The sequence below is a fragment of the Gekko japonicus genome, unplaced genomic scaffold (genome assembly GCF_001447785.1).
Source record: "Gekko japonicus isolate JY-2015 unplaced genomic scaffold, Gekko_japonicus_V1.1 scaffold1219, whole genome shotgun sequence".
Lineage (NCBI taxonomy): Eukaryota > Metazoa > Chordata > Lepidosauria > Squamata > Gekkonidae > Gekko > Gekko japonicus.
This window is the reverse complement of record NW_015177048.1, coordinates 451,018-476,631: the sequence shown is the minus strand read 5'-3', so window position 1 is coordinate 476,631 and position 25,614 is coordinate 451,018. Positions and strand designations below refer to the sequence as shown.

Genomic DNA, 25,614 nt, shown 5'->3' with positions numbered 1-25,614 from the left:
AGCAGGTAAGAATTGTTTTCCTGGCTTCAGTAGTTCAGTAAATAGCTGTTTTTTTAAAAAAGTGCACATATTGTATACAGGGTATATTTCTATCACAAGCCAAATTCCAGTGTATCTTGTGGATAATTGTGGTGGCTGATACTATGTTTCACAGTACTAAAAACATCCATGACTTGAAAACCTACCTTGACATGAGACGGAATGTTTATTTTGTGTAGCTACACCACTCTTTTTTAGCATATTGGATAACTCACACCAGTATGGTTCTTTTACAATGCTATATATTTTTTTAAAAAAATTAGAAATAACAAATCTGTGCATTGAACCTGATACTAGATAACTAACATAAATGTTCATTAATTTTAAAGCAAAATGTTTCAAAACATCTAAAATGAATAATTTCTGATGTTTTTGCATCTCTGGATATTTTTCTTCTACCCCACACAAATCTCTCTCAGTGGTGAGGTAAATATTTTCCAGGTTATCAGGAAGGATCATTGGATTATCATGAAGGCCTCTCTCCAGAACATTTAAAAATCCTAGAACAGTGTTTTCTTAATGAACTAATGAGGTATTTTTAATCCCAATATGTTAAATAGGCTTGGGGTAATTAAAAAAAAGCCCCAATGGAAAAATGAATAGATTTCTTAAACGGTTTTGTATGCAGGGTGGGTTTTTGTTGTTGACATAAATACATTGTTTACTACTGTACCAGAGGACAAAGATGTATAGCATCTTGATGCATTCTGTCAAGAAAAAAGTACACCTAGGGAGCAAATTCACCCTGAGAGTATTTCATTTCACCTAAATACTCTGTACTGGAACTAAATTATTTCAATTACTTGAGAATTTGGGTTTTTTACATTTCCATTTTAAGTTGGTTGCTGTTAAGGTTTTTGTTATGCATATTATTTTACAAGTGCTATGATCCTTTTTCCCCAACAAGAATTTTTTCTTTATTGATAAGACATTGGGTTTTTAAAATGTCTCTGTGCTTTCCTTTTGCTTTTTTGCCTGTGTATGGATGCATTTAGTCTAGGCCAGTGATTCTCTAGTAAACGTCTTTAAATCAAGAAAACACTGTTCAAGCCTCCTGAAATGTAAATAGGAAAAACAAAACAAAACAAGACAGTTCATCTGGAAGTACTTCCAGTTGTCTTCAGTCTGGGGGCGGGGGCAGGGTAGATCAAAGGATGATAGAAGAAGCAGTGCCCTGTGGGTGTACAGAGAAGGACCATTAGGAAGTACACAGTTTGTAAAAAAGAAGCAACTGAGTTAGTTATTCCTAGCATTGATGATACGCACAAAAGACTCCCAAGAGTTTTTGTTTTGCACTGATTAGGATGAGCATGGAAATAGTTTGGCACATTGTTTTGTAAAATGGTCAAAGCATTGTATTTCAATCTTCCTTGAGAGATCACTTTCCTCAAGGACTTGTCCATGAAGAAACCTCCTGTATTACCGAACATACTCTAGGCAGCACATGTAGTTCATATGGGGCACTGAATTTTTTTTGGATTTAAGTATCAAACTGTGGGAACTGACTGTACTCTAGGTTATATGTAATGAACACCTATAATGATGTTGCTCAAGTTCGCATTTCCTATCTCATCATAATAGTCTCCGGTCCAAGATAAACATTATAACTTAAAACCTTAGACATGCAGTCCAGGCCAAAGAAGGGCTACTTCTTTTCTTTGTCCCTCTAATGTCCCTCCTTCCCACCACAAGTTCCATTTAGGCTCCCCCTCCAAATCCAGGTGTATCTATGGGTGGGCAGTGTGAGGAAACAGTTCCTCTCTCCCCCTTTTTTGTGCATAGTGTCCTTTCTGTAGAACATCACCAGTGTTCTGATTGTATATGGAGACCCAAGAGATACAGCTGGGGCCATGCACCCTTCCATCTGACCTACAGGTGTTTTGGTTTGTTTAGCACTTAGGAGGGCTGTGATTGACAGAAGATTGGGTAGGAGGTGGTAGTGCACCCTTGACCATGGACTCCCAGGAGGAAGGGCCAAGAAGAGACACATGACCAAAGCAATGCTCCCTCTAAGCTGTGGATTCTTGTGAGCAAAAATTCTGCTTTATGAGCTACTGGCATTAAAGTTGTGAGCAAGTGATTTGGCTGCTGCATAGATTAGTTTGCTCTGGAGCCATCCTTCCTGAGCTCACACTAACTCATCTTAGAGGGAACACTGGACCAAAGTCAGCTGGGCTCTGAGAAGGAATACGGAAGAGAACTGCTGGAGTGCATTTAGATGTTCTGTCTGGGGATGATTGCTGGCCCTGCCCTCTGATGGGTGAGCCTTGAATTGTGTAAGACTTCTCCTTGCCAGAGTCAGACCAAAGTCAGTTCGGTATTGAGAAGGAGCAGGGAAGAGAGCGGCTGGAATGGTGAGTGTTTTTTCCTTTCCCTTTCCTTAATTGCTGAGGAGAATTTGCTGAGGTTCTTATGTGGGAGGACAGTGTTTTAGGTTGTGTAGGTGTGTATAGCCTGCTGGAGAGTGGTACCTGTTCGAGTAAGTGTTGTTTCTGTTTGTCTGCTTCGGCTGGGTTGTAACTGATTGTAGCTTTTAGCTATTTTGCCTTGGGGTAACTGCTTGCTCCACCCTCTGCTGGGTGAGCCTTGAATTGTGTAAGGCCTCTCTTTGCCAGAGATGCAAGCCGAAGGGCTCTTGCCCTATCGCTCTTAGCCTGGGGGCCCTGTAAGAAGCTGTGCATTAAGCTTTTTTGCTCGCAAGTAGTCATGTGAGGCAGTTTGGCAGGGGAGTGAGGATAATCTGAACCACTTCTGCAATGAATTTCAGGAGCTGGGACAGTGACATGCAAAGCCTGTTTGTATTCTTACCTGAGGGTAACAGCAATTATACTTGCATCCAGAGGTCATTTCGGGGGGGAACGCGGGGGAATGCAGTTCCCCCGGGTGAGGTGCAGGGGGCGGGGCACATGACGAAGCCCCGCCCCCTGCTTCCAGCCGCCCCGCTTCCAGCCCTCATTCAGCCAGGAGGAGGCAGGAGGAGAGGGAGGGTAAGTTGCTTCCTCCCCGCCTCTCCCCACCCCTGCCTGCCTGGGGCCAGGGAGGGCCTTGGCGGGGCTTCCTTGCACTCCCGCTGGTCTTGCAGGTCCACCGCCGGGCCCCTGATGTCAGGGGGTGTGGCATATGCTAATGAGTTATGCTAATGAGTTCCCCTAGCTCTTTTTCTATGAAATGACCCCTGCTTGCATCAAATGTAAGTTGATAGCCTTACTGGAGGAGAAGACACAAGGACTTGAGGCACGCTTGTCCACACTCCATTCTTTAAGAGAAGATGAAAATTTCATGGACAGAATACATGAAGCATTCCTGAGAGGGCAACAGGAGCAGGAAGAAAAGGTATCTCATCAAATGGAGGAGCACCCAACACAGGAGGACACATGGAAGAAAGTAACTCACAGGTGCAGGAAAATCAGGAGACATTTTGAGCCTCTGTTGCTAAGTGATCAGTTCTGGGATCTCCCCATAGATATTAATTCTGGACCACTGGAACAAGGGCTACTCCCCCAGCCTCCCTGAAGCTTGTAGAAAATTTCTCTGGCCCCCATGGATGAGAGGACTCGAGCTTCTGCTCCCCAATATAGGAGAAGGTGTGTGCTGGTAATTGGGGATTCCCTATTGAGAGGAGTAGAGGCTAAAGTGTGCCAACTGCACTTGGTGTCTTGAGAGGTATGCTGTCTACCGGGTGCACATGTTCAGGATATGATAGAAAGGGTAGGAGGACTCATGAAGCCCACAGATTATTATATTTTCTTACTCATCCATGTGGGAACAAATGATACTGTCCAGCCCAGCCCAGAATGTATTAAAAGAGAACATGTGACTCTGGGTAAAAAGGTGAAGGACCGGGGTGCACAGGTCAGTACTTCCCATTGAAGGCCGTGGCTTCGGAAGGGAAAGAAGAATATGGCAAATAAATGACTGTCTATGTAGATAGTGTCATCAGGAAAGGTTTGGGGGTTTTCTGGATCATGGCTTATGCTTTCGAAATGAAGCTCTTCTATTAGGGGATGATTTGCACCTCACGAGGTTAGGAAAAATGTGTTTGGTAATAGCCTTGCAAACCTAATAAAGAGGGCCTTGGCTGGGAGGGCGGAGTAAAAATTCAATAAATAAATAAAATAAAATAAATCCTATTGGGGAGCAAGACAAAAATTTAAAGCCTAGTATGATGCCAGTAACTGTCAAGAACACTAAAGATTTGCGGAGAGTGACACATATGCTAGAAAACATTAACTTGCAGGTAAGTACAGAGGGCTCGTAAGCCATGGATTCCGATGTCTCAACCCTAATGCACAGAGTATGGGAAACAAGCAGGGGGAACTTGAAATCCTAATACAGAAAGGGGACTATGGCCTAATAGGCATTACTGAAACTTGGTGGGATGACACTCACAATTGGAATTGAGGGGTACAACTTGTTTGCTGTAGTGGTTGTGTGGACCGCGTTTCATTTCCCACTCCTCCACTTGCAGCTGCTGGGTGACCTTGGGCAAGCCATAGTTCTGACAAGAGCTGTCCTTGAAAGGGCAGTTCTTGAAAAAGCTTTCTTAGCCCCACCTACCTCACAGGGTGTCTGTTGTGGGGTGGGGAAGGGAAAGGAGTTTGTAAGCCGCTCTGAGATTCTGAGTGAAGGGGGGTGCATACATCAAATCTCCTCCTCCTCCTTTAAAATGGACAGACAAATAACGAAGGGTGGAGGAATCGCATTATATGTAAAGAAGGTATATACTTGCGAGGAAATACATGAATCTGAGCGTGGAAGTTCAGTTAAGAGTCTCTGGGTAAAATAAAAGGAGTAAGAAATAATCGCGATATTATAGTGGGGATCTGCTATAGACCACCAATCCAGGCAGAGGATTTGGATGAGACACTCCTAGAACTGATTACAAAGTTCTCAAAGAGATGGGACCCAGTGGTTATGGGAGATTTTAGTTACCCATATATCTGTTGGAAGTCCAACTCTGCTAAAAATTAAAAGTCCAGTACATTGCTGACTTGTCTTGCTGACAACATTTTCCAGAAAGTGGAGAGGGAAACAAGGGGATCTGCTATCTTGGACTTGATTCTCACCTACAGAGAAGAACTGGTAGACGAGGTAAAAGTAGTGGGCACACTGGGTAATAGTGACCATGTAATTTTGGAATTTACAGTCTTGGGGAAGGGAAAAGCTGTACATAGCCAGACATATAGGTTGGACTTTAGGAAAGCAAATTCTGACAAACATAAAGTTATGCTGGGTAGAATCCCATGGTCAGAAATACTTAAGAAGGGAATTCAAGAGGGGTGGGAGTTTCTTAAAAGTAAAATATTGAAGGTACAGTCAGAAACGATTCCTATGAGAAAGAAAAATGGGAGGAGCCTAAAGAAGCCAAGGTGGCTCCATAAATAGCTTTCTAAAGACTTGAGAAATGAAAAAGACTCACTCAGGAAGTGGAAGGAGGGCGTTATAACTAAGGATGAATATAAAAAAATAACCAGTGCTTATAGAGAGAGTGTTAGGAAAGCTAAAGCTCAATATGAGCTTAGGCTAGTGAAAGATGCTAACAACAACAAAAAAGTTTTTTTTTCCTTATGTTCAAAGTAAGAAAAAGTGCAAGGACATGGTGGGCCCATTGCGGGATCAGGAAAGTGAAATTGTAACAGGTGATGAAGAGAGGGCAGAACTGTTCAATTCCCACTTTTCCTCAGTGTTCGCATGCCAGGAAAATGAAGCTCAACATGGCAAAAACAGAACACATGATGAGGGAAGGGAGTTGTGGCCTAGGGATCAGCATTTCCTCTCTCTTACAGACAGACAGACAACCTTTATTGGCATATCAGAGATAAAAATACATTAAAATTTAGGAATACATAAAAAATGTGGCTGTTGTACAAACAAACAGCAAGAAAAAAACCTGATCAGTTTATAGTTTCCCTGATTCAAATTGCAGATTGAAGATATCAGGCAACATTAAAAGTTATAGAAGAGTTTTGCCCCGAGAGTAGCAACTGGACTTTGACACTCTCAGGGAGACCACGCCATGTAAAAAGAAGAGTGTCCAGAAATTTATCCTGGGTCATAGTATTAAATGGACAATTTAAAAGAACATGGAAAATGGATTCGATGGCACCCTGACTACAAGGGCATTGTCTAAATTCATAAGGGATTTTATGGCATCTTCCAGAGAAGATGGCCGATGGCAATGCATTAAATATGGCTAACATAAATGCCCTTCTTTGATGAGGGTCCGTTAAAGAGCAAAAATAAGTAGCTGTCTGGCCCAGTGTTTGGGGTAATCCCAAATGAATTGGAGAACAAGCTTTCCTAGCTGCCTCAGTCAGGCACTGAAATTGAATATCTAAAAGCCTGTGTTTGATTGTATAAAATATTGTGGAGCCAGATAATAAATTTGTTGTTGTTCAGTTGCACAGTCGAGTCTGACTCCAGCTCCCGCCAGGCCCTCCTGTCTTCCGCCGTCCTCTGAAGTTGGCTCAATTTCATGTTCGTTGCATCGATGACACTGTCTAACCATCTCATCCTTTGCCGTCCCCGTCTTCTTTGACCTTCAATCTTTCCCAGCATCAGGGTCTTCTCCAGTGAGTGCTCCCTTCTCATTTGGTGGCCAAAGTATTTGAGCTTCAGTTTCATTATCTGGCCTTCCAGGGAATAGTCAGGGTTAATTTCTTTTAGGATTGACTGATTTGATCGTCTTGCAGTCCAAGGGACTCTCAAGATAATAAATAAAGAAGATATAAACGTATTCCTAAGGACCGAAAAAATTTTTTGGGACTAATTTCAGCCAATTAGGTTCACAATGATCTGTCAGATACATCTTGAACCTGATTTAGCCCCTACAGCTAATGACTTATCCTTTGAGTCCCTCCCTAGATTTATTTGGTCACTTAACCACACCGAGAGAGTCCAGCTATTAGTCACCGAGCAAGTGATTATTGACTTGCGTTCCTTCCTTATGTCTTCTTCAAATCCCACTGAAGCTGTATCTTCATATGATAATTTAGTCTCCAGTTTTATTTCCCTACTTAACCCTGTTCCCTTTTTGGTCTCTAAACATAAACCCAAACATAATGCATGGTACAATAGAGAATGTTTATGTCTGAAGTCCACTCTCCATTCCATTTATCACCGTTACCAGAGCCAGAAAAAGTCTTCCTTACCAAAGGAATACTTTACTGTTAAACAACAACTGTCAGACTTGGTCGAAGTCAAGAAGCTCCAGTTTGCCAGGGACCAGTGGGAACTATTGATCAGGGCATCCAGGTCAAACAACTGTGGGAAATTTTGGGCCTTAATTTCAGGCACTTCTCGGGGGAAATTAATTTCATCATCATCAATTTCCTCCCATTACTGGTTTTCATATTTTTAAAACCTTTTTAATGAAAATGGTGCAAATTTTTCCATACCCACTGAATCCAATACCCCCGAGTGGCCACCTGTGTCCCCTGAGGATATTATTACTTTGATCACATGCCTTAAACCAAAAAAAGCCCCTGGCCCTGATGCAGTTTCCCCAGAACTATTGAAGTCTCACCCAGAATGGTGGGCCCCTCCTTTGGCTGCTTTATTTACCTTGATAAATAACACTGGAATAATGCTAAAGTCATAGACAAATGCAATTATTGTCACCATTTTTTAAAAGGGTGATTCTTCCTCTCCCAAAAACTATAGACTGATTAGTCTTTTATCAGTAGTTGGCAAACTTTATGCCAAACACCTTCTAATTAAACTGGATGGATGGATGACTGACCATAACATTCTAGGACCAGAACAAATAGGGTTTCGTCGGGGTAAATCCACTGTGCAGTATTATCACACTTTGTTACTAAATACAGTGGGAAACCAGGCAATAAGCTTTTCGCTGCCTTTTTAGACCTTAAGGTGGTGTTTGATTCAATCCCAAGAGACCTCTTATGGGATAAGATGGCTAGAATGAATATAGATCCCAGATTGCTTTTTTTAAATAAAAAAACTATATTCACATACCAGTTGTCAGGTTAAAGTTAATTTACAGGGAACTCTAATCCCTAAAATTCCGATTCATAAAGGCGTAAAACAGGGTTGCATCCTTGCCCCTTCACTCTTTGTTTTTAAATAACCTGGCTCCATCATTGTTTGAAACTGATGGACATACATGTCCCTAAAATTGGCCGACGTCATATTCCAGTTCTTTTATACGCAGACGACACCATTTTACTTTCATGTTCTCGAATCAGACTGAGGCGTCTTCTGCATCAGTGTTTGACCTACTGTAATAACAACAGGTTAACTTTGAATTATGGGAAAACAAAGATCTTAGTCTTTTCCAAATCCTGGAAACAGTCCTCATGGACAATTCAGGGAAATTCCATTGAGCAGGTCAAATCATTTAAATACTTAGGGATCAATTTCTATTACAACGGGAGCTGGGTTATTAATTGCAAAATGGGCTACTACTCTAGCAAGAAACAGTGCTGAGGCCATCACCTGCTTTTTCTACATGAGAGGCAATTGTGATCAGTTGGCCTTTAAAGTTTTAAACGCAAAATCTAGTTCACAATTCCTATATGATGTTCCCATTTGGATAAGTGCAATTAACCAATCAGCAGAGGGTTTACAAGCCTTTTTTTTTTTGCGGAAAATCCTTGGACTTCCTAATTGTGTCCCATATGCCACGATGTGTCTCAAAACCGGTCAGATGTCCCTGGAAACTTGGGCCTGGCTTTTGACCATAAAATTTTTGCTGTGCCTTCTGTTTAATCCTGACCTGAATTCTTTTACCTTTTTAATGCTGACAGATCCCTCTTACTTTATGCAACCCAGCTGCATGGTTTATTATACTAAAAGTGTCATAAACGGGAGAGGGGTTCAGAATGTCAGTGACTTGTCACTGTCCTCTTTCGATGTTGGTTCTTTAGGGTAATATACAGAAATATGAACTGCAAGGGTAGACCATTAAAAATTCACAAATTTCACAAGTTACCAGTAGACATCAGTCTATTGCAACATAATTATAGTAACTGATAAAGTAGAATTGGTGGTCACAATTCAAAAGCACAAGTTGCAATACAAACATTTAACAAGAGAAGGTATGACAATTCATAGGTAGAAAAAGAATTCAACAGGAGCCTCCTCTATATCCTTTCAGTATTATAATGTCCAAAAGACCTCAAAGTCCACAAAGAAGGCAGAGGATGTCCCATAGCACAAAGAAACTTCTGCAACTGAGAGCGTCCTTCCTAGGTATGCCAGACATTTCAAAGCATTCTTCCTCAGTTATACGGCTGAAAAATGGAACCTGATTTCCATTGTAATCTAGGCACAGCTCACGTCTCAAATGGAATCTGTGGTTCTTTAGGGTAAGGCAAAGAGCTCCTGCTGCCTGCTATGATGTTTCTCAAGCTGATGGCATTTGAGGTGCTCCTTGGGAGTTGTTGAGTGAGCAAACGAGGAATTGTCTAGGTATTTTCCATTTTACTAGCCTATGTTAGAGTCTCCCATTGGTGTATCCAAGTGCTTGATAGTCAGCCTGACATCTGCATTTGAGGATTTGCCAGCTGCGGGACATAATTTTCTCATTATTCACCCAAAGTAAGAAATTGCCGTGGACTCTCTCCTGGCAAAGAGAAATGAGTGAGGCATGTTTGGCCAGTTGAGGTCATGTAGGCGAGAATGCTTGGTGTTCTCTAAGAAAGGTGGTTTTACTCTTGATTGTGTTACTTATATGGGGAGCTCAAGACAAGCAAGAATCTTCACCTGCACAATTCATACTTTCCCAGTGTCTTCAGTATGGAAGTGCACAAAGTCCTGCTTTCTGGCCCCACTGGTGGACCTCCTGATGGCACCTGGTATTTCTGGCCACTGTGTGACACAGAGTGTTGGACTGGATGGGCCTTTGGTCTGATCCAACATTGGCGTCTCTTATGTTCTTATGTATGGCATGTCCCCTGGTGAGCTCCTCACTTGCTTACTTTGTGAGGGCATTTTTTTCCACAAAAAGAGATTTATTGAAAATATAGTATAATATAATAACAGAGTAACATCAAACATTGTTGTATAAAGGTTCCTGTCCAAGATACAGTTCTATATAACAATATTTTAGATGTGTATAATAATAAAAATAAAAAGAAAGATACATGGCAACGTATTGTTATTAATTTTACCGAAAGAAATATGCATCTATTTGTTTATGCCCCTAATTTTTTACTCAAAAGGGTTTTGATATTGTAGCTATTACCCGTATAACATAATCTTATATTTAGCTTTAGAAATTGATTCCCAGTCGAATTTATCTATCGTTATTTTGTCTAAGATATAGTTCCATTTGTCTAATGGGTTATAAAATTCACACTCGTTCTGATCGTTAGTATTATAAATTGAAAATTTTACTAATAAAAAGAAGTCCCAAACTTTATGTATCCATTGATTAATGGTAGGTATCTGTATATCTTTCCATTTTTTTTGCAATAACTACTTTAGCTGCTGTAATCAAAATATTTATCAGTTGCTTGCAAATTGTAGGAGGGCTATCCAAAGGCCAAAGGTTAAGCAATATCAAAGCGGGGTCTAGTGGTATGTCATATCCCGTGAGTGTTTTCATATAATTTGTTTCCAAAAATGTTGGATTTTTTCACAGCTCCACCAATTATGTATATATGTGGCTTTTTTACCACATAGTTTCCAACAGAAGGAAGAAGTCTGTGTATACATATGGGCTAATTTGACTGGAGTTAAGTACTTGTGAGGGCATTGTTAATACAATCTCAGATGCAGTATTCAAATTTGAATTCCAGGTAGCTGTTTATCTATGGAGTTCTAGGGGAGGTTATCTATAAGAACAAATATTAATAAACTACAATTCCTATATTTACTACTAGCTTTGAGTGTCTGTTTGTATGAAGTAATCACTTTGTGCTAAGTGCCCCCTTTTGCCAAAGTGCCTTATTACCAAAGTCCCCATGTGTGTGCTTCTCATTGTCTAAACGTGTTGTCAGCGTGATGTATATCCAGGTCATGTCTCTTGTTATATGAGCCGTAGTCTCTTCCTGGATGAATACACTCCTCTTGGTGTGCCGTGATGGGAGTTAACCAAGATTTTGTTGTTTAATATACAAGGATTGTGGTGGTAATGTAGTTGTGAGAGACTCGCCATACAAGGATTGTGGTGGTGACGGAATAGTTGTGAGAGACTCGCCATTCACACTAATGGAAGTTCTAACGTATGCTGCTTATTTGAAGGGGGAACGTTGCACTGTCATTGGGGCTGGAGCAAATTTCTGAATGAGTATAGGATTCCAATTTATCGTTGCTTCTTTCTCACAGTGCTCCCAACTCTGCCTGCCTTTGTGCAAATATCTTTGCTTTTTTGCTTGGAACGGGAAGTGGTAAATGAAAGGAGTTCTTTCTCCCCTGTGCTTAGGAAAATCAGACTGGTACTCATTCTGCTGCTCACAGAGAGTGACTTCCACAATTACCATGAACCAAAAGAGCCACATGACTACTGTACACCCCAGCAAACAGACACGTACAATAATAAAAGCTATACCTGTTAATACTAAATGTACAACTATAAACTTTTTAATTATCAGAATACCTCTGAGAATGTAGGGTTGTTATCTCCCCAGCTCTGCTGAATTAGCCAGCCGTTACGTATCTGTGAGGGAGTGAGGGAAGGGATTGCAAATCAGACTTATGACACATAACAGTGTGTAAGCTTTCAAGTTCTCCAGAACTGTTTTTCAGGCTCGATATTAAAAATAAATGGTTCCATGTGTTAAAAGTTCCCTTCAACAATGGCTGTTTTAACATGGGAACCATCAGCCAACCATAAGCCCCACCAGGCAACAGCCTTACACACTTCCCAGGAACATACGGCAGATGCCATGTTGGGGAACTGTGCTTAGAAGAGCCACAGCTGACATGTGGAAGAACCACATGTGACTCCTGAGCCACTGAGTCAGTGTTGCTGGGCTAGTGGAATGAAGAAAGAGCATGAGCCTACAACAGGCCCTTGATACTATCAGGGCAGCTTGAGACTGCATGCAGATTCTGGAGCAGAAGGCACTTCCACTTGGGTCTGCAATTTCTAAGCTGTTCACCTGTGAGCATCCTCCTCCCCACTGGCACCCCACAGTTTACCGAAGTATTCCTGGATCCTCAGGAACAGGTTTTCAAGGAAGATTGGGGAAGGCAGGGCAAATCTAGTCTGCCATCAGAGTTCTCCTGGTGGTTCTTGGGATCCAGTGCAGTGTACGAGACAGTCTTGAAGCAGTGTATGACAAGAGAAAAGTAAGATTGTATGATGCATGTGAAATATTAATGAAGACTAATGGACCTGAGGTGATAAAAGCAATCAAAAGTCTTACAAGTAGCAATAAGAAGTTGTGTGGGTAATAGCAGAAAGGGTAATGTCAATTTTTATGATAATATTTTATTAATCATTTTCAGAGTTTCAGTTAATGGAGGACCCCTGGCTTGTTGCTACCCTTTGCCATCCCTTCTCCCCAGCTTGCCCCATGTCTTGTTGCTATGGCTGGTAGCCACCACCACCCCTTCTCTGAGATGGGTTCCCAGTGCCAACTGATGGTAGAAGTGATGGGAAGCTAGCAGCAGGAAACAAGCTGGCTCCCAGCCAAAAGCTACTTAATAGAGGCAGGAGTTAACGGCATGGAGTGAAAGAGAAAGAGGAGGGAGATGGAGGGAGAGGATAAGGTAAAAATCCCCATTATTCGTCTAAGGTTAATGTTTAGCTAGTCTCAAGAGCTGGAGTTAAAGTCAGCAAAGTTTTGGGATTCAAGCATGAACTTGGAGTAAGCTTTGGTGGGACTTAAATTTGAGTGAGCATGCAGAGGCTCAGTGAGCTTAACTATGGTCATGTCGAAAATAAACCCCTTCAACTAAGATCAGGCTGTTGAAACAACAGGGCTGACTTCTCAGTAAATAATCATAGGATCATATATGGTGTAATTAAGGTTTTAAAAGCTGTTTTGTGCATGCATTTTTATTCATTCCAGCTTTTCTTCTACCTCTCTTTCTACAGTGTCTCTCAGCATCTAAATCTTGATTGTAAGCTCCTTTGGGGAGAGACCTGTCCTTAAGTTGCTGAGGGTGTGTGTGCTCATTTATAATGTGTGTTTATGTTGCGACAACAGTAATAATGTGTCATCTTCTGTTGTGATGTTAGGTTTAATACAATAAATGTACAAGTGGGATCAGAACACCAAAATACACATTACAAAAAGATTTTTAAAAGCTAATTTCTTTGATTGAGAAGTTGCCAGAAGGAGGGTAGGATCCTTCGGAAGTATTTCCCATCTCTTCTCTTTTTCTTTGGTTTCTTTTATGGGAAAAAATTCCCAGGACAGATTCTTCTGTTCTTTCTTAAGAACACAGATGATCAGGAGAGGCCATAAAATTAAAAGACGCCTGCTCCTGGGGAGGAAAGCGATGGCAAACCTAAACAGCATGATAAAAAGTAGAGACATCAACCTGCCAACAAAAGTCCGCATGGTCAAAGCAATGGTATTCCCAGTAGTCATGTATGGCTGCGAGAGTTGGACTATAAGGAAGGCTGAGCACCGAAGAATAGATTCTTTTGAATTATGGTGCTGGAGAAGACTCTTGAGAGTCCCTTGGACTGCAAGAAGATCATCAGTCAATCCTAAAAGAAATCAACCCTGACTGTTCCCTGGAAGGCCAGATACTGAAACTGAAGCTCAAATACTTTGGCCACCAAATGAGAAGGGAGCACTCACTGGAGAAGACCCTGATGCTGGGAAAGACTGAAGGTCAAAGAAGAAGGGAACGGCAAAGGATGAGGTGGTTAAACAGTGTCACTGATGCAACGAACATGAAATTGAGAAAACTTCAGAGGATGGCGGAAGACAGGAGGGCCTGGCATGATGTGGTCCATGGGGTTGTGAAGAGTCGGACTCGACTGTGCGACTGAACAACAAAATTAACTACCCATTGTTTACAACATGATTTTTCACAACTCATCTGATTTCAAAAAACTGGTTCTGTGCAAGTCAAGTCTATTGTTAGTTGTAAATACTGCTAAATTTGGTAGACCTCATTCATCTCAGGTGAGGTGGTGAAATCTGTGTAGTATGAATTTACCAACATATGGATAAGTGTTGTGCTGACCTTGGCATTGCTGTTAACCTTGGAATTGTAAAAAGTCACACAAGATTTAGCCAAAGTATCTGAATACCATGAACACAACTATTAAATATCTTTAGACACTTTTATTGCCTCTACATACCAGATTGCATACTGTATTTACTCTGTGCAACATGTTGAAATGAAAATTTGTGTGACTTTGACAACAATCCTTTTTTCAGGTAAAGGTAAAGGTTCCCTTGCTCGAAAGCCAGTCGAGTCCGACTCTAGGGTTGCGGTGCTCATCTCTGTTTCAAAGCCTAAGAGCCAGCGCTGTCCGAAGACTTTTCTGTGGTCATGTGGCCGGCATGACTAAACACCAAGGTGCACGGAACGCTGTTACCTTCCCACCGAAGTGGTACCTATTTATCTACTTGCAATTTCTTGCTTTCGAACTGCTAGGTTGGCAGGAGCTGGAACGAGAGACAGGAGCTCACTCCGTTATGCGGCAACTCGGGTCTCGAACTGCTGAACTACTGACCTTCCACAGCCTGCAGTTCAGTGTCTTAACCACTTGAGCCACCGCAGCTTAGTAAACCAAAGTGTAAAATGTAGGCTGTCTTGATTGTTTCAAAGACAATCTCATTGGCTTTATTTGTAAGGTAATAGCTTTCGCTACCATTTTGTGGGTGGTCTGCGTGCCATTAAAAATCATATGGGTTAAATTATACAATGGCTTTTAGGAATAGCGAGTGGTATAAGGGAGGGAGTGGAGTTCAAAATAAATAGGCACTTCTCTGGTAAAGACTTCCGTCAGTATTTGCTTATACCACAGCCCAAGATCCATACATTAACTCTTAACTAGATATAAATAAATGTCTAAACATTCTAAGTATCATGATGAATACTTGGCTGTCAGAGAAGATGGATGACAACCCTATATAATATAACTACCATGGTTAAAAGCTTTGTATTAAAGTTGCTGAAAAAGTAAGGGAATACTTTTGCTTTAATAATATCTAGGCCTTTTAGTGCTAATGAATCATGAGTACTGGATTTTTATGAGTAAATGTAATATATACAAATGGATCATATTAAAACAAAATGATACAAATTTTGGGCAAACTTAATCCTCTATCAGCCATTCCTCTTCATGTTGTTCATTATCGTTGTCTTAACTGACACTCTAAAAGCATTTGTTATCAGTTCATTAACATGGGAAAGTTCTGAGAGGTTACTCATCTGTTATGATTTTTTCAAAATGTGCTAAGCAAGTAACAACTCATAGGCTGAAGAAATGAAAAAATACAGCTGCTGACTGTAAGGAGCAAAGATAAATATTTTATTAAATCTCATGACATGATACACAATGAATGTCCTAAGGGAAAAATGTACAACTTTCCTGTCTGCATTTTAAAGTGGTTTTTCATTGGGAAGGCTTTTTTGTAGAAGTTTGCCGATTTGTTTAATACTAGGAAATGAATTCAGTACTTGCCTGAAAATTGTGAAAAAAACTGTAACAGGTTGAGTTCCCACAGAGAATAATAGACATTTTTGAAAAGGGTTCCCTTATAACAGATTGCAACAAGTGTGTTGCCTGCAGATTCTTGAAGAAATCAAGGTTCTGTTGGTTAGAAAATACCATTCGAGATATGGAAGTGACATTTTTTAAATATCTGAAAATAACTAAAATGAAATTTCTCTGCCACCGTTGCACAGTGTAGACCCACAGAACTCTTCCAGGTGGTCAGGGGCTTACTGAGTTCTGGCTGACAGGCCCTGACCCGTATAGCCCAGGCCTGGTCTTGTCAGATTTTGGAAGCTAAGCAGGGCTGACCCTGGCACGTATTTGGATGGGAGACCTCCAGAGAATACCAGGGCCAGGAGGCAGACTGTCAAGCCACTTCTCTGAACATGCCCCAGTAGGAATCGTCAGAGGTCGCTATGACTTCCAGGCATGGGTGTGTGCATGTGCACACGCACAAATGCAAAAATATATAAAAAAGAGTTCTGGCCGACAGGAGGAAGCGGACCGCTCTCCCGTTTGCTGCATTCATTTTGCTAAGCGTTTTGTGGATACGGTCTCTTGCAATGGTTCAGACTTGGAGTCTACATTAGCAGCAACAGGATTTGATGGTCCCAGGGTGCCAATTTGTCCCGTTGTTTGGGATACCTTTCAGCTTATGTAGTCTGAGTATGTGGACAGAATTCCTGGAAATTTGAGACCTATCATCTGCTTGTACACCCCTTGTTCGTCCTAGCTGCTTAAATCTGCTTGGGGGGGGGGGGTTGCTGGCAATGCTCCCTCTAAGCCGTGGAGTCTTGTGAGTAAAAATTCTACTTTGTGAGCTACTGGCATTAAAGTTGTGAGTGAGCAGTTTGGCTACTGCATAAATTAGTTTGCTCTGGAGCCATCCTTTTCTGAGCGAAGACAAAAATGTGTGAGCCATAGGCTAGAAAACTGTGAGCTAGCTCACACTAACTCAGCTTAGAGATAACACTGGTTGCTGGTAAACTTGGGTCTAGGAGACAGTAAATGTCTCCCTGAGAGAAGATATGTATGGTTATGCCTTGAAGTGGGCCGTGGTGTATCCACTTCTGAAAAAACCTACTCTGAACCCAGGAGAACAGTTTGAGCCCAGTGGCACCTTTAAGACCAACAATGTTTAATTCTGCATATAAGCTTTTCATGTGCATTCACACTTCTTCTTATCTGAAGAAGTGTGCATGCACATGAAAGCTTGTACCCAGAATTAAACATTGTTGGTCCTAAAGGCACCACTGGACTCAAACTTTGTTCTGTTGCTTCAGACCAATTCAGCTACTCACCTGAATCTGAACCCAGGGGTGTTGAATAACGACTGTCCAATCTGAAATGTATCATTCTTGCCCAAGGTGATTGAATGAGTGGTGGCTGGTCAACTTCAGGGATTCCTGAATGAAATGGGTTGTTTGGATCCATTCCAGTATGGTTTCAGGCCATGTTAAGGGACTGAAACTAGCTTGGTTGCCCTGGTGGATGATTTGTACCAGGAGATGGACAGGAGGATTGTGATCCTGTTAATTCTCCTGGCCCTCTCAGTGGCTTTTGATACCGTCAATCATGGTATCCTTCTGGATCATCTTTCAGGATTGGAGTTGGGAGGCAGTGTTCTGCAGGGTAGATTTCAGAATGTGGTGCTGGGGGACTGCTGCTCTGCCCTTTGGCCTCTGGCCTCTGGGGTTCTCCAAGGTTCTATCTTGTCCCCCTTGTTTTTCAACATCTATGTAAAGCTGCTGGAAAATTTGTGTGAGTTGCAACCAATATGCAGATGTGCTTAAGCTGTATCTTGCACTACCAGCAGATCCCAAGCAGGCTGTGGAAACTGTGAACAGGTGCTTGGAGGCAATTTTGGAATAGATGATGGCTAACAAGCTGAAACATGGGGGGAAGGTCTGACCCAGGAAACAGGTTATCTCCTGTTCTGGATGGTATTGTACTTCCCCTAAAGGAGCAGGTTTGTAGCTTGGGGGTGCTCCTGGACCCAGCCCTCCTGTTGGATAAACAGGTGGCAGCAGTAGCCAGGGATGCCTTTCACCAGCTTTAGCTAGTGAGCCTGCTACACTCCCTTCTGGGCAGAAAAGATGCTGCTGTGGCACATGTCCGAGTAACAATTAGATTAGACTAGGAGCAAGGCCCATTGTAACAACAATGCAACGGCCTCTAGAAAGGTGGGGGGGTCTTCCCCTCGGCCCTCCACTCTCTACCTGGCCCTCAGACCCCAGGGGGGTGGCGTGGCAAGGGGATGCCCTGGCAGCAGCTCCCTGCCCAGGCCATCTCCAAGCACACAGAGGCCCGGGCCAGCGTCTCCTGCCCCCTCTGGAGACCCTGGTGTCGAGGGGCAACAGCATGGGCCATCAGTGGCTCCTTGGCTGGCCATGCCCAGTGGGCCGTGGGGTGCCTCCACTGCGGCCCGCTCCTCATTCTGCAGAGCCTTTTCTCTCGAGGTTCTCACCTTGCGCCCAGGACCCTCTCCCCTGCTCTCAGTGCTGCCTGGCCGTTCCGCTGGGCTGCTCCCCTCTGGTGGCATCCCTGACAGGCATGTGGTGTCCCTGGGGTGGTGGTGACGCTGGCGCTGGCCACTTCCCTCCCTCCTGGCTATCCACCACCCCTCTCTCCCGTCCTCTCAGCGGGCCATGTGGAGGTGATGCCGGTGCCGACAGAGAGGAGGCCAGAGCAAGGTAGGGTGGGGAGCTGCCATCTCGTCTCCCTCGCCCCCTCCTCTGGCTGGTGCCCAGCTCTCCGCCAGCCTCACTGGATCGGCTGGGCGCAGGAGGGAGGCACAAGGAGGTCGCATCAAGAGTGTGGCGAGGAAGAAGGCAGCAGCGCAGGCCAGGCCGGCTGGGGCCAGAGGGTGGCAGCAGGGCGCGGCGAGGCCAGCTGGACCTGTCCTCCTGACTCCCCGCCGCCATTGGGTGCATCGGGAGTAAAAATGTGGCTGCCTCGCTGGCTCCGCCTGCCGGAGGGTCCATCTTGTCCGGCATCTCCCTGTAGACTGAGGGTGAGAGGCTGGCCAGGGCTTCTGTGGGCGGGACCCCGCCACGCACCCAGCCAACAGTGACAGTGCCTTCTGAGTGGTGGTTCAGACCGCCAACTGATTTTGCCGCACATCGAGCTTGGCCACCCCAAAACACTTTTATATATAAGGAGAGATTACTGCAATGTACTTGTGAGGCTGCCTCTGGAGACTGTCCAGAAATTGCAGTTGGTATAGAATGCTGCAGCCAGAGTGTTGACTGGAGAGAGTTATAGGGAACATATTACTCCAGTCCTATTCCATCTACACTGGCTTCCAGTTTGCTTCTGGTCTCAATTCAAGCTTTTGGTGTTGACATTTAAAGCACTGTGTGGCTTGGGACCAGTGTACCTTAAGGAATGCCTTCTCCCATATAAACCTACCCCTGCACTCCAGTCATCTTCACAGGCCCTACCTCAGTCGCCCCCACCCTCTGAGGCTAGATCAGTGGCAACCCAAGAATGGTCTTTCTTGGTTGTGGCACTAAAACTTTGGAACACCCTCACCAGGGCAATTTGTCTGTCTCCCTCTAGTTAGGAAAAATCAAATGCATAATTATAAGTTGGGGGAGACTTGTCTTGGCAGTAGTATGTGCAAAAAGGATCTAGGGGTCTTAGTAGATCATACACTGAACATGAGTCAGCAGTATGATACGGTTGCTAAAAAGGCAAATATGATTTTGGGCTATATCAACAGAAGTATAGTGTCCAGGTCACATGAAGTGATGGTACCATTTTACTCTGCTCTGGTTAGACCTCACCTAGAGTATTGTGTTCAGTTTCGGGCACCACAGTTTAAGAAGGATATAAACAAGCTGGAATGTGTCCAGAGGAGAGCAATCAATATGGTGAGGGTTCTGGAGACCAAGTCCTGTGAGGAAGGGTTGAAGGAGCTGGGATGTTTAGCCTGGAGAGGAGACGACTGAGAGGTGATATGATAACCATCTTCAAGTATTTGAAGGGCTGTCATATAAAGGATGGTACAGAGTAGTTTTCTGTTGCCCCAGAAGGTTGGACGAGAACCAACGGCTGGTTTGGCTGGAGATCCTGAAGGTTTTTTGTCATCTTCTGGGCGTGGAACAGGTGTGGAGGGGGAGTATTTGTAAATTTCCTGTATTGTGCAGGGGGTTGGACTAGATGACCCTGGAGGTCCCTTCCAACTCTATGTTTCTATAGATGTCTTCCGCCAGCAGGTGAAGACTTTTGTTTTGTTTTGTCTGGCATACCACCAATAATGGTTACTGGCCCTCCTTCTATTGTTGTTCATTTCTGTGTTTTAATTGAATTATTTTATAGTTTTAACTATCTTTTTAATTGTTTAAAGTTTTTAAATTTAATTTTTATATTTGCTGCCTCGTGGACCCTAATTGGGTAAAATGGTGGCATTAAAATGTTTTAAATAGATACAAGCAAATAAAATTATTACAAATAATTGTGATGCATTTTGCTTAGATTGTGCTGTGATTTGATATGAGGAGGGTTTAAAAGTCATAGAAACTAATTCTACTTTTAAAAACGAACAGGTACTGTCATATTAATGAATTATCCTCTTTACATCTCTTGAAGTTCCTGAAAATTTTTCTAATCTATTCTCTTCCAACTTGAATCTTTCATGTTGGCTTCCATTCTTTTTCTATAACTAATACTGTTTGAGAGAAGTGGATGTACATTGGTTAGAAGAATGATATGAGCTGGTAGTATCCCTCAGCAGGGCTAAGTTTTCATGTAGTTTTGCACTCACTGAGTAGACGTATCTTGCTATCTGTCAAAAGGGGCAACTAACAGTTTTAAGTATTGCTGAGATCTGGTATGTTAAGCACCCAAGACTTTCTGAACTTTCATAATTGCTTGGTTATCTTGAGTTATTTTTGAGTCTTCTGTGTGGTCCTACAGGAGACAAAAGCTTTAGCTTTCTAGGGGGGCTCACTTGTCGTTCCCTCATCACATTGTTTCCTGCCAGTTCAGTTATGTAGAAGAAGAAGAAGATGAGATTGGATTTATACCCCACCCTTCACTTGGAGTCTCAGAGTGGCTTACTAACTCCTTTCTCTTCCCCTCCCCACAACAGACACCCTGTGAGGTAGGTGGAGCTGAGAGAGCTCTTTCCAGAAGTGTTCTTGAGAGAAGAGCTCTGACAGAACTATGGCTTGCCCAACATCATCCAGCAGCTGCAAATGGAGGAGTGGGGAATCAAACCCAGTTCTCCCAGATTAGAGTCCACACACTTAACCACTGCACCAAACTGGCTCTTTGTGATTAGAGTCCATGCACTTAACCATTGCACCAAACTGGCTCTTAGTGACTTAGATGGAATGCGGCTCTTGTTCTTAGTTATCTTTATTTAACTAGGACAGTTTCCACTGAGATGCACACCTTTTTATTTGATTTACAGGCCCCAGGACAGGTTAGGCAATGTCCTCCCAATTAATCTCTGAGTAGATTGTCAGTACCATTCAGGGGTCTTTTGGGGCCGGAGTGTGCTGGAGCACCGCTCCGGCAGCTCCCTGGCAGCCCTGCCCTCCGAGGAAGGCACAGGGAGATATTTAAATGCCTCCATGCTCTCTCCCTGCCCTTCCTGACTCATGTGTGGCAGGCAAGCCAGGAGAGGGCGGGAGGCACTAAAAGCCTTCCTTGTCTTGCCCGCCCAAGCAGGGCAGACAAGGAAGGCACAGAGAGGCATTTAAATGCCTCCCCACTCTCTCCCCGGCCCTTCCTAGCTCATGCGCCAAGGCAGGTGAGCCAGGAGAGGGCGGGGGGCTCTAAACGCTTTCCTCGTTTCCCCCACCCAAGCAGGCAGGACAAGGAAGGCACAGGGAGGCATTTAAATGCCTCCCCGCTTTCTCCCCAGCCCTTCCTAGCTCATGCTAGGAGGCAGGTAAGCCAGGAGAGGGTGGGGAGGGGCTGTAAACGCCTTCCTCCTCTCCCTCACCCAAGCAGGTGAGATGAGGAAGGCACAGGGAACAGGCCTGGTTCTTTCATAAGGCGGGGTTAGGCGCCCCGCCAAAAGCCCAGCTCCAAGTCTGACCGTCCCAGCCCCGATCACTCTGGAAGGGAGCACGTGTGGTCCTCCTCCTCCTACTACTGCAGTTGTCGCCCTTCGCAGCACAGTTTGCCGCTCTCAACTGTCCCATGTTGCCGCCACTGCTATTTTCAGCAACCAAAGCATGCTGAAACACAGTTCCCCAGGCCCCAGCCTCCCTGGACTCAGGCGAGTGGGGGGCGGTCGTTGTTGCTGTGGGGACTGGAGCAACGAGGTTGGGGGCGATGGCGGCAAATCAAATTGAGGGTGGTGGGGGAGGCCGGCTGCTGAGTCTTAAGGTAGGACTAGGAGGACCTCGAGTGGCTGGCCCTGGCGCTGCTGCTGGACTGGCGAGGCCAGTGGCATTCTGCTGGCTGCTGCCTGCACCCCTGGGCCTCCCCCCCCACCCGCTGCCCCCCGCCCGGCCGTCTCCCAGTCCCACGCACTGTTTCCCAGGCCCAGCTAAATCACCCAGCAGGTGCCCTCCCGGAGCTGTTCCCTTTCCGCTCTGCAAGGCCGCGGGAGGGAGGGCAGGGGCCAGGACCCGGGAGGCAGAGGCTTGGCGGATGCAGGCCCCAGGCCATCTTGGTCTTCCTTCCCCACCCTGAACCTTGCATGCCAAGCAGGAGAGCGGTAGGAAGGAGGAACTCAGAGTCTCTGAGAGAGGTGCATAATTAATTAGCTGCAGCCTGCAGGGATATTTTAATCCATTTTCTACCTGCCGCTTCTGTCGGATGACAAGCCTCCAGAGGTATTTTTGCTTTTTAATGAGGGACCCTGGGCACCCACTGCCTTCTCCTGCCCTTGAGATCTGCAGCAAAATTAGCCAGCTGCCAATGCCTTCCCCTCTTTGAGGAGAAGTGGAGCTAGAGGATTGCAGCCAGGGTTCCCTGTAAACTCTGTCAGGGCACACAGATTCTTCCCACGCAGCGCAGAGCTGTTCAGCTCAGTGCACGTGCTTTTAATCCGCCCCTCAGCTGGGGGACACCAGCCTGTTCTATAAAAGGGATGCTGCTGGCCCCCGCCACCCAAGAGTTTTGTTTCCCAGGAGCTGCTCCTGCTGCCCTGACCCATCAGAACTTGGAAGTAATTTCAGAGGTGAGTCGCCAACTCGACTTTCCCCCCCTCATTGGCCCCTACCATGAGCCTTCCCTTGCCAGCGCTCCTGGGGTGTGTGTGTTGCAGATCTCTTCAAGTTCCAGCCCCCTTTCTCTCCTTCAGCAGCTTGCCTCGGTGCCCTTTCATGGGCTCCTGCTGCTGAAGTGAGTGTGTTTTTTCTGCTGCTGGAGCCCTTCAAGTTCCTTCCAGCCAGAGGGGGAGGGGGAAGTCTTTCTCCAGGGAATGCTGTTTACACAAATGTATAGTATTAATCTGATCCATCTAATAAAACAATTAGGGGAAGGATTTGAACCTGTTTCTGAAGTTTGCTCTGAATGTATGTGGTTTCTCTCATCCTTCTTTGTCTACCTACCCACAGCCTGATAAAAATGCTTTCCTCCTCCACCATTCATTGGGAAAGTAGCACCAAGTTGCAGAGATCCTCTCCGTGGACCTAGAAGGGCTACCGTTCAAATAGCTGCACCAGTGTATTGGCCAGTTAGTCTCCAGCCTGTGTGTTTAATTAAAGAGAAAAGAGCTGAGCCCCTCCTAGTTTTGTTTTGTTTGGAATTGAAGCCAAAAAGGATCCCCTCTTCTGTTTCATGTGGGCTGGAGGTTTTCCCAAACCACATTTTAAAGGGGGGGGGGGTCTTCTAAGGAGTGAAAGGGGGTAGTAGCTTGAGAGAAAGAGAAGCTTAAAGATTTATGACAAGAGGTTAAGCTCAGCAAAACATCCAGCACCAGATTTGACTGGAGACAACTAGAAGCTGTCAGGACTCTGGGTTCATAAAGTAGAATAAAAAAGCAGAAGAGTCTGTTTCCAAGTCCAGACTCCCCATAGTATAGGAAGGGAAGAAGAAGGGGCAAGGCTTAGGAGAATGGGAAATGTGCTAACCCCTGATCTATATGATTTATATTTCTTACCATGTGTGGTTGGGAGTTATAATTTTCTTTCTGTTGTTATTTTCCTAATGTCTGAAGTATGAGATGCAGAGCTAATGAAGTGAATGAAGTCCTTGTTAAACAGTGTAGAAGGCAGTGTTTGAAGTAACTCCATTAATGCTTGTCAATCTCATTATTCACTGTTACAAAACAAATAGAAAGAGGAATGTTGCACTTGGTACTTGAGATAATCCGTAACTAATGTATGTGGCTCAGCTAGGAGACTGAACTATATGCGAACCGCTTTCAAGTAGTCTTCAGTTTCCTTTCCCGGTTCCAGTGCGCTTTTCCCCGCCATTTTTCGCCTGCGCAGGCGATCTCCGGCTTTTTTTGGGGGGGGAACGTTCGCTTTATAGTGCTATAATGATATACTGATATAATGCAACAGCATTATATCAACCCCATTGGAATGCCTGGAGTGTTGTGTTATAGCACTATCGTGCTATAGTGCTCTAAAGCGAATGTTAAAAAAAAAAGCCGGAGATCGCCCACACAGGCGAAAAATGGTGGGGGAAAAGTGGTGCAGTCTGAAATGGCAAACTGCTTCAGATCCAGCTCTTTACCAGAAGGGGAAAGCCATGTGTGAAATGGCAGCCCAATACCAGTTTACTCCACGACAGATCAAAAACTGCTTCAAAACGGGTTAAAAAGGGTAATGTGAAATTCCTGACTTTCAGTCCTGAGTGTGACTGTATTTTCTTTTGTAAGAGCTAATGAAGTGAATGAAGTTCTTGTTAAACAGTGTAGAAATGTTTGAAGTAGCTCCATTAATGCTTGTCAATCTCATTAGTCACTGTTACAAAACAAATAGAAAGAGGTATGTTGCACTTGGTACTTGAGATAATCCATAACTAATGTATGCGATTCAGCTATGAGACTGAACTATATGCACAAAGGGTAAAAAACAGATAAGTTCAGTATATCCAAGTTTACTTTTTATCCTAATGGTCCAGAAACTCTAGAGGGATACCCTTGTTAATTGGTTATAGCCAGATGAAAAAGAGCATCTAGTGGAACCCCAAAAACAAATGGATGTATTGTGGCATAAACTTTTGTGGATTAGAACATGCTTCATACAGCTTGATCTCATGCAGATTTACTTGGAATTTGCCCAATGAGTTCATCGTACAGCTTACTGTTTTAAAAGTATCCATAGGATTGCATGTTAGTCCCATTGCTTTCAGTGGCATTTACTTCCAAGCTAGTGGGCTTCAGAGTGCAGCAATATGGCAGCAACAGACCAAAGTTTGAGTCCAATGGCACCTTTATGTCTTTTTCTTTTTCTTAGTTCACTCATTGGCTCCTCCTGATCCACTGCCCACTGATAGCAGTAAAAGTAAGGAATAAGAGGACACCCGTTGTGGATTATGGTCATGTCTACAGGTCTGTTTGTAACACTGTAGGGACCATTCAGTATGGCTTGCTCCCACATCCTCTGAACTTCCCTCTGTTGCACTAAGGACCCTTCTCACACTTCCAGTGTCAGTGGCAAGTGGTGAACGCAGCTTCTCAAAACTCAAACTTATAAAAACACACACATGCTTGACGATGCTGCAAAAGAGACTACTTGGTCTTGATTTGTGTTTTTCTGTTTGAGAGAGAAAATCAGAGATTGCACTACTTTTTCTCATAATAATAAAAAAAGAAATTAGCAATTTCAAATGTGTTTTTCATTCTTTCTAAAATGCATTTATGTTTGAAAATTGGTGGGCGCACGGGGGGCAGAAGTTAGCCTCGCCTAGTGTGCAAAAAAACCTGGCACTGGCCTCCCCCGCCCTTCCTGGCTTGCGTGTCGAGGCAGGCGAGCCAGGAGAGGGCGGGGGGGGGGCTCCAGAAGCAGGCTGGCTGGGGAAGCAAAAAAGGGGGAGGAGGCCTCTTCAAAAACCCCCCC

The 25,614-nt window shown here is 44.1% G+C and overlaps 1 protein-coding gene across 1 annotated transcript in view; it reads left to right on the top strand.

Annotated features, from left to right (window-relative positions):
- CACHD1 (cache domain containing 1) overlaps positions 1-25,614 on the top strand; it is a 249,341-nt gene that overhangs the window by 84,368 nt on the left and 139,359 nt on the right. Inside the window, exon 2 of the mRNA XM_015428092.1 lies at positions 1-5. This exon is cut by the window's left edge and continues 88 nt beyond it. Coding sequence (XP_015283578.1) covers positions 1-5 — 5 coding nt within the window. The remainder of the gene's footprint in view (positions 6-25,614) is intronic.